Genomic DNA, 9,796 nt, shown 5'->3' on the forward strand with positions numbered 1-9,796 from the left:
AGCCCACGGCCGGACCCGGGCTGGGGTTCCTGTACCGGACCTGGGCTGGGGTTCCTATACCGGACCCGGGCTGGGGTTCCCGTGCCGGACCCGGGCTGGGGTTCCTATACCGGACCCGGGCTGGGGTTCCCGGGCCGGACCCGGGCTGGGGTTCCTGTACTGGACCCGAGCTCGGGTTCCTGTACCGGACACGGGCTGGGGTTCCTGTACCAGACCTGGGCTGGGGTTCCTATACCGGACCCGGGCTGGCTGTGCAGGGCCCGGGCTGAGGTTCCTCTACCGGACCCGGGCAGGCTGTGCCGGACCCGGGCTGGGGTTCCTATATCGGACCCGGGCTGGCTGTGCAGGGCCCGGGGCCAGGACAGAGCCCACCCCGAGCCAGCCCGGCCATGCGGCGGGCGGGTGTGCGGACCAAGCTCCTCCCCGGCGCCGCCGCCCCTCGCCGCGCCGCGGGGCCGCGCAGTCGCTCGGCGGGCCATGGAGGCGGGCGGCGGGGCCGGGGCGCGGCGCTCCGCGCTGCTGCTGCTCCTGCTGGCGGCGGCGCTGGGCGGCGAAGCGGAGGAGCCGCGCCCGGCGCGGCAGCGCGGGGACGAGCAGTGCCATTACTACGCGGGCGGGCAGGTGTACCCCGGGGAGGCGGCCCGGCTGCCCGTCTCCGACCACTCGCTGCACCTCAGCCAGGCCAAGAGTAGGTGCCGGGCGCGGCCGGGGCTGCGGGAGCGCGGGGCCGGGGCGGGGATGCCCCGCAGTGCGCCTCGGGGCTGCGCAGCGCGGCGGCGGCGGCGCCACGTCAGGCGGAGCGCGGGGCTCCCGAGCCCTTCCGTGCCCACGCCGGCTCTGCTGCGGCCTCGGGCCGGCCTCGGCAGGCGGGCCGGAGGGGAGCGGGGGAGGGCGGACCGGCTCCTGCCAGAGCTGCACGTCCGTCGTGGTCACCGCCGCCGGCTCACGGGCTCCAGCGAGGTCCGTGGTTCCAGAAATGGCGAACGAGTTCGGGGGAGCGCTTGAGGGATCCGCGGGAATGTTCTGTGCTCACACTGCGATCACAAACAATGGACGGCGCCTCTCGGAGCCCGCCGCCACCGCGCTGGGTTTGGCGCTGCTTTCGTGCCGGAACTCTGTCTGATTCGGTTTAAATGCTTTACATCACAGACATCACAGACCTGCGGACAAACACCGCAAATCGCATCGCTGTGAGATGTGCAGGGCTTGCTCAAAGTCCTGTCCTGCAGGACGGAGAGTACAGAGAGATCACACAGATATTATCTTCCCTGTGAGAATTTAAAATCCTTTTCCTTTACGGAGCCAGGGCATACATTCCGTTTTAAACGTTTGCAAGCAGATGCTACCAAAAAAAAAAAGCAGCCAAGATATTTGTAGCCGATAGTGTTTGGGTTTTTCTCCCTTTGCAATATAAGTTGTTACAGGCAGATGTTTATAGCAAAAACAACTCCCTTAATTTAGAAAGGGGTCAAGAGATACAGTATTTCATCCTTGTAAACGATATTCTGCAGCTGTGGATTGTCCTAAGGAAAGGAGAGCCAAACAATTCAGGCAGTGTCCAGATAATATTTAAGATTCCATGTATTTTTCTCAGAAGCTTTTCCCTAATTTGTTGGAGATACATGTCAATGTCCTTGACATGGCAAGTGTATTCGTACCACCTTGTAATTCCAGATTACCCTATCCTTTGTCTCAGAATTCACAGTGGTATGAAAATTGTACCTGGCAGATTAATTTTTAATATTTTAAATTCAAGGTTAATCCCTCCTGATAGGAATAGTAAATATATTTCATGCTTTTTAACTGGATATGTTTTAAAAATATAGCTGTCTTCAAGTTAAAATTTGCTTAGGAGTTGTAACTTAATAAACATGCTGCATTTTTAGGCATTTGTCTTTAACCATGTTGTGACATATATCTTTTGTGGACCTGAATTCTCCAGACAGGTTTCCGTGGCTAAAAGGTAAAGTGAATCTGAACTGTTTTGTGCTTCTGGTTCCCAACAGCTATTTTTAACAGAACAGTGAGAGTACCTGAAGTATTAAAGAGCTTTCCCCTGCAGTCGAGCAGGTGCCTTGAGCTGGCAGTGCACACAGGGTTTGTTCAGTCAGCCCAGATAAGGTTTGTGTGGCCTTGATTGTCAGTGATCAGCAGGGCTCGTGTATGAGCACAAGCTGGTCAAATTATTTACTTTGTATGTGTACTAAAGCCTTCATTTCTTCATCATTCCCTGTTTAGAGCTGGAAAGCAGTTTCATCTTGGAACTGTGCTACAGGTTGTTTTTCAAGCAAAAGGAAGAACAGCTGTCCTTGGGCAGCTTGGCTTGAACACAGGTGTTATATTCTTTTAATTCAATGTTCTTTGCATTTCAGTCTCCAAGCCAGCACCTTACTGGGAGGGAACAGCAGTCATTAATGGAGAGTTTAAAGAGCTGAAGCTAACAGATTATGAAGGAAAATATCTTGTGTTCTTCTTCTATCCTCTTGACTTGTAAGTAGGAGCACTGTAGGCATACCACTGAGTGCAGCTACACTATCCATAATTCATTAATTCTTCTCTTTTCTGAGGTCTTGTGTTTTTTGTTTGGTAAGAATTTGGGAGACAAAAAGGAATGAGAGAAGAAAATATATTATTTGCATTTGTTTTCTCATCATGCATTGGTAAAATTGCAACACAGTCTTTGTCCTAGTAACCATGTCCACTAATTTGTGTCTCCACACAAAACAAACAACTACCTAACCTAGTCAGGCAGACTCTATGTTCTGTTTCATGCTGTAAATCAGTGCTGCAAGTAGAAGCAAACATCCTTTCTAGAGTGTGTACAATATATCCAAGAGGTGGCATTTTCCCTTTAAGCTCACCCCATTACATCCTGTGAGCACTTAGCACTAACCTCCTTTATTTAGAATGCAGTAACTCCACTGACTGAGTGAAAACATCTCTGCTTTTTAAAGGACAATCCCATTCTTTTCCGCAAAATGAAGATAAGAGGACACAGATGCATAACTACTTTTAATATGATAGCATGACTAGCTTTACTACTTCAGTTCTTCTGTAATAGAAAAAGTCGAAGACAAATTAGTTAAAACTTGCAGATTTGCACGGTAACAACAAATTATAGTATGATCCTCTGAAAGAATTGGTTTATAGTGCTTAAATTCAGCCACATTTGTAAAGTCTAAAAGAAAGTAACTGTACAAGCTCTGAATGCAGATTGTAAAATAACCGTAGATTTGGAGTCTTCAGAAATAATCCATTAGTAACTAAGTTGGAGTCTGAGGGTGGAGGATTTGTCAGGCAGCATTTTGGTTAAATACTTGAAGGAGCAATAAAAATAAGCAAAAGCTGAAATAATTTATGATAAATACACCATTTTAAGTTAGGCATAGAATTTACTTTCTCATGAAATTTTGACTTATATCTTGTCTTAAATCATCTAGTACATTTGTCTGTCCAACTGAGATCATTGCCTTCAGTGACCGAATTGAAGAATTCAGAGCAATAAATACTGAAGTAGTAGCATGTTCTGTGGACTCAAAATTCACTCACTTAGCATGGTATGTATCTTTCTTTTGTCTCTCACTAAGCATTATTTATTCATTATTCCAACTTAGCAAAAGAACAGTACTCCCCAGATTTTTAGCCTGTGGAGGTATATCATAATGTGTGAAAGTGTGATGCTGTTGACACAAATGTTTAAAGTTTTAATCCTAGTGTGTGAAAGTACCTTTATTTTTTAAGCTTGTTTAATGTGTATTGCTTGCAATATGTCATGTCTCAGTCCAAAAAATGCTACTAGAAAATATTAATGAAACTATCAGTAAATGTTTCACTTGTCCCAGTTCATGAGCATGTTGGCATAAAGCAAATGGGACTGATAAGAAAAGGGTCATCATTAACAGATGTGGCCAAAACTGCAAAAGATCTACTGAACATTTTGTTCAAACCACAAATACTGTTCCATCTCCTTTATGTGCAGAATAGAAAAAATGTCACTTGCACTAGATCCTTCTGTCCATACTGAAGTAGTTTGTGATTTCTGACTTGTGTAGGGAATATAAGTCTGTATGAGAAATACATCTGTATTTCTTTTCCTTCAAAGGATTAATACTCCTCGTAAACAAGGAGGACTTGGACCAATGAAGATTCCCCTTCTTTCTGATCTGACACACCAGATTTCAAAGGATTACGGAGTGTATCTGGAAGATCAAGGACATACACTTAGGTATTTCAGTGGGTTGCAGTTGAGTTGGGTTTTCGCTGGCGTAATACTGTTTCATATTTAAAGAAGCATTTGAAATTTTTCTTTTAGAGCAGCTTTTACTTGGGGGTTCATGGCAAGTAGCAAATATTGAAGAACACAAAAAATTTAGTCAGAAGAAGGGTCAAAGTTAATATCCTGTTTAACGGCAGGCATCAGCAGAAACCTAGAGCGGGACAAGTGAGCAGGATTCCCCAAAACTGAAATTTCTCAGGGACCTCCCGAGTCCAGGTAGAGTCAAGACTAAGGTTACCTGAAGAGATACATTTGCCTAAAACTGAGTAGTTTCTTTTGGGATCCCTGTAATGCCCTAGCATCTGCAGCATCCCCTGGCAGGGCCTGTGAGAGCTTAGTCCTATGTTCTGCAAAAACATAGGACTTTTTGGTCTTAACTGGAGCTCAGCTCATGTCCTCTGATACCAAGGTAAAGAATGGTAGGTTACTGGTGGTGAGTATTACATGATGTTTGCAGAGATCAAATTCCTCCCATCCAGCAGACATAAAATAGTGCATGAAAACACCACTACTATTAATTCTGTTTCCTAACACACACACAATTTTTTTACCCACAGAGGCCTTTTCATTATTGACAATAAGAGAATCCTTCGACAGATCACAATGAACGACCTTCCTGTTGGGAGATCAGTGGATGAAACACTTCGTTTAGTACAAGCATTCCAGTACACAGACAAACATGGAGAAGGTGCTCTTTAAATATTGCCATATTGAAGATTGTTTTACTTAGCCTGGAAGCTGTATTAGCTTTTTGGAGGAAGGATGTTCAGTAACATTAAGGACTGGCCTCATAAAGTGACTGAAGTGGTTTGATTGCCCTGCTTGATTCCATGGTCCCAGGTCCTCAGGTTGTTTCTAGAATAGTAATTTATATTTTGTTTCACATCCATGAGAATGAGAGCATAAAGCATTCCTGTAGTCTGAATTTTAGCATGATGTACCATGTGTCACAAGCATAAATTTGTACAAAATATGAGGCTGTGAAGAATGAGGCCCAATATTTCAGTACATTTTTGCATACTAAAATAATGGAGATGCAGGCCATCCTTGTCCTGTGTCATTCAGTGAGGACCTGTGAGAAGTAATGAGTGTTTCATGGCAAGATACATGGTGATACTTTGGAAATTATAGCACCATTACTTGTGTTTTTTGTATAAGTGCTGTGTGATCATCTTTCCCCAACAAAGAAATTCTACTGTCTTCAGATTATTACTTTGTATCAAAAATTCTTATTCCTCCAGTTTAAGCATGGGGTGAACTTTTTCACATTTCTTTAAATAACTAATTGGAAGATTTGTTTAGATATGAATACACATTTAGCAACCTAACTTCCAGTTCAACTCAATGTCTCCAATCATTTGAAAGTACCTTTATATGAAGGTACAAATCATTATTCTGCTGTGCTGTACACACCTGAAAAAATAGATGCTGATACTTAGGCTATGCACATCTGACTAAGGAGATTTACCCACATTTAGTACAAAGCCAGCTTACAGAATGTTGATTTGCAATGTTTCCAGAATACCACTTTTTTCCCCAGCTTTTCCATGAATGTTGACGAGAGCTTCTGTAGAAGCTCTCCTTCATTGTACAGGAAGAACTATTATTCTGTATTCTTCTTTGCACAGAATAACAGTTCTCCACAATTCCTTCTAGCATTTGAGGTGTTTTGTCTGCCAGCTTGTCTTAAAGCAGTGTAATATGACATAACTGCTTGGGCTGAAGCCTCAGAGGGAGAGCTCTGCATAGATGAGAGCTTTACTCCAGAATATGCAGCTGTTCAGGTGGTCCCAGGGCTCCCAGCCACACTGTGCTAAGCACATGCTGCAATCCCTTTGTTCCTAAGGAAGGTTACAAGTAAAATTAGTCTCTTGTGGAACTTTTGAACTTATCTCTTTGCTAAAAAATGCCTCTAATTTTGGTTTTAAAGAAAAAAAGGTAGATCTTCGTGTAGTCACCTGAATTTTATTGCAAAACTTCTGTTTTACTAGAGTGGGTGTTCATTCTCAGATAATGCTTTGCCAGTACTTCGTGTAGAAGGGTAAAAGAATTAAACTAAGGCATAGGCATCCATCCAGAGATGTACAGTTTTCAGGTAACTGAAGTGGTGGGTGGTGTCATGTATGAACTGCTAGGTCACCATCCCATGTGTAAAGAAAACTGCACATTTAATAGTTTCAGAAATTAACATGTGACTTTTCATGGTGTTTTACTTTAAGGTCAGAAAGAGAATATTAAGGATGCAAAAGTCCATGTGTGTAAAAATACTTGAGCTAACTTTGTCCCTTTTTTTTCAGTTTGCCCTGCTGGTTGGAAACCTGGCAGTGAAACAGTAAGTCACTGTTTATATTAACATGCATGTATTACTAACAAGCACTCAGTTACCATTTCTACTAGAGCCAAATCCAAAATCTCAGCAACTTTCAGTGAGAAGGTATGAATAATGTTGCATTATTACACTTACACCATTTGGATTACTATTGATTTCATTAGGGGATTGTTTCCCTCACACTAGACATCTCCCAGTTGTTTCAAACTCCTGGTGTGTGAACAAAATTCAATTGATCAGCAGTGACTTTGTGATCAAGAACTTTTTCCTGTTAACGCCTGATGAGGGAAAGTTCAAAACTCTTGAGTTTCTTGTATCTTCTTGGTTATTTGTCCATATAAATTCTTGGTGGCTCTTACTGCAGATCCTGGGCACTACCTAAAAAAAGACAGACCAGAGTTCCCAGGCTGCTGTGGTACGTGCCAGAGCCAGTGCCACTATCAGCACTCCAGCAGGGAGCACTGCTTTGCTGTGCAATTTTCCTCTCTTCTTTGCTACTCCTGGGCTCCATGTGACTGGAGGCAGAGGAGCCAGAGTTTACATAAATACTCATTGAACTTGTTTGTGTTCCCTGGCCCAGAGCGAGCCTCAGCACAATAATGAAACTTTCACCAGAGGTCTGAGCTGCCTTGTTCAGATGAGATCACTGTCACTTATTTGAGCATGTGGCTTCCTCCTGAACCATCTGGTGATGACAGAGCACTGTTGTTAAAGAGCTGGCTCAACAAAAACCAGGTCCCAGCACGCTCTAAGCAGAGTTAGTGAGCATTGTACTTAATAGTAAAAACCAGGGGAATGTTAAACCATATTTCTTTGCTGGATATGAAAGTTTCCTAGGATGACTTGATGACTTGAAAAAATACTAATTTTTTCAAGCTAGTAGAGGAGTATCATAATGGGGGAAGCTGGATATTGAGACTGTAAAATGAAAGAGGGCAGGCTGGCCTAACATTCATATTTTGGCACTGAAAAGTTCTGCCCTCCATAACTAGGATCACCTAGCTAACATGACATTGATATATTTTCTAACAAACAGTCTTAAAATGTTGATACTAACAGCTCCAACACTCACAATTTAGTAATATAAAGCAGTACATAAGCATTCTCCACCTCCTCTGTGCTAAAGATGCAGACAATAGCAGAGTAGTAGAAAAAGTCTTTCTCAAAAATGTAGTCATGCCTTCTAAATATGTTTGATTTAATTAGATCAAACCAGAGGAAGCCATGAGAGTGTGGTGGCCAAGGGAAGAACTGTAAGTAAATTCTAAGCCTCTAGATTACAGATACTAATTTACCAAAATATCTTGCTTTTGGGGCAAGCTGTCAAAATTCTTCCTTTGGTAGGCTGCACTCTCTCATGTCTCAATTGTTTGAATCTCTCTGCTATTGCTGTTAGGCACCTTTAGGGATGCACAGTAATCTAGTACCAAATCAACTGGTAGATTACTCTTCAGTGTTGCAAGTGAGTTGGCAGTAGCATTTTACTGTGAAATACTGTGCTGCTCTAGCTTTGTAGTTTGCTATGTTTTTCTGGCTTTGGTTTTTGACTAACATTTTCATTTTCTTTCTTGCACAGATAATTCCAGATCCAGCTGGAAAACTGAAGTATTTTGATAAACTGAACTGAGGCTCACTTCTGTTGAATTCCGTAGGTCACATTCAGCCTGATTTTTGCCAATAAAATTTCATTAATTTTGGTACTTTTGTGAGTTTGATTAATATGTAACAGTAATAAAATATTAAAGGGCTCATTGTTTAAACAGAAGTCTAACCTGTGTGAAGCACAGGTACCTCATTAATTATCAGAGAATATTCTTATGAAATACATGTTTTCTCTTTAGGTTTAATTTAAATGCTCAGTCTTCCCCAAATCCACTTAGCATCATGGGCTTAGATTCATCACTTTTGCTATTAACAGATTTCTTAATTTCTGCAAAAATCTTGTGTGTTTGGTCACATTCTAGAAACTATAGCTAGAAAAGAGCTGTTTGGTTATGGTACATTTGTCTGTAGTCCAGTGGCAGTAGCAGCTAACTTAAAAGCCAGGAATAAGTTGCAGTTGCTGAATTAAATTTCCAGTCTGTGTAAAGCTTGAAAACATTTTTTCAACTACTAAGAACATACTCTACACTATATAAATCAGTTCATCTGCACTGAAAAAAACACACCTCTACCAGTTCATGTGATTCAAGGGCTGAACCAGTAAATTTTTCTATGCTTAAATTTGTAGTGTATTTGCTGATAAGATCAATTCTGTTCCACATTATCTTGAGTTTTGTCCCTGTCCCTACACTGTTAACAGATGGATGTGGGGGATAGTGTCCTGTGCCAATCCACTCCCTAACTGTGGCTCCTAGTTTTAAGGGAGTAGTTGTAGTCTTTCCCAAGATAAGTACTGACATGTGACCATCATAAACTCTTGTGGTTGATGGACAAGAATTTCTTCTTTGAAGTGAGAAAAACATCTCCATGTAAGACATTTTTGTGTGCACTGGAGAACCCTTTCCTGAGGAGGTCATCTTGCTTCTTCCCACCACTTCCTGTTTTTGACGTGGTATTCTAGAGTCTGTGCAACTGGAAAAACAGCAACTGAAATGTGTGTCAGCTTTTCACCAGGATCATCCTTAAAAAGTCAACAGCCACCTTCTGTCTCCAATCTGCACCACTACATTATTACTCTTGGTTGGATCCCACATGCCTGAGAACTCACTTCCCCTTCCCTCACTAAACCATACAATTCCCTGCTCTATACAAAGACTCTTCATTGCAGTTCTGCAGAACCAGGCCAGGACTTGAATTTGCCCTGTGAAGTTACATGATTTTGTGGACTTTGTGAGTAATGAGCAGCTCTCATGTTAGTCACTGCAGACACCGAGCAGGAACAGCTGCTTCCTTTACTTAGCTCTGATACAAATAACACACACATGCCACGGGCAGAGGGAACCACAGCCAGAGGAAGCAGAGCTTCACTGAGCCTCAGCCTCACTGTTCCTGTGGGGTCTGAAGAAAGGAGTCCCTCATCCCATCTGGAGGGTAACAGAGGCAGAACAGGATCAATGCCGAACCCCAAAGGCTCCTAATGTGCTGCTCCAGCCTGTGATAGCAAAGACCAGAGGGCAGCATGTAGAGAGAGGTGCCTTCTCACGTGACTAGGATGTAAATCACCTTGAATTTTACTCTGGATTCTGTTT

General features: G+C 43.0%; 1 protein-coding gene across 2 annotated transcripts; it reads left to right on the forward strand.

Annotated features, from left to right (window-relative positions):
• The first annotated feature begins 441 nt into the window (after positions 1-441).
• Positions 442-8,305, forward strand: PRDX4 (peroxiredoxin 4). Of its 2 annotated transcripts, XM_030282203.4 has the most exons (8): positions 442-688; positions 2,373-2,490; positions 3,441-3,557; positions 4,103-4,225; positions 4,834-4,964; positions 6,574-6,608; positions 7,812-7,858; positions 8,182-8,305. In XM_030282203.4, the coding sequence occupies exons 1-8, from the start codon at positions 478-480 to the stop codon at positions 8,183-8,185; spliced, it is 786 nt and encodes a 261-aa protein (XP_030138063.2). In that variant the 5' UTR covers positions 442-477; the 3' UTR covers positions 8,186-8,305. The 2 variants fall into 2 exon arrangements, with proteins under 2 accessions (XP_030138063.2, XP_030138055.2); XM_030282195.4 differs by lacking the exon at positions 7,812-7,858 and having other exon boundaries at positions 443-688.
• Positions 8,306-9,796: the final 1,491 nt, after the last annotated feature.

Source organism: Taeniopygia guttata, chromosome 1, assembly GCF_048771995.1.
Source record: "Taeniopygia guttata chromosome 1, bTaeGut7.mat, whole genome shotgun sequence".
Lineage (NCBI taxonomy): Eukaryota > Metazoa > Chordata > Aves > Passeriformes > Estrildidae > Taeniopygia > Taeniopygia guttata.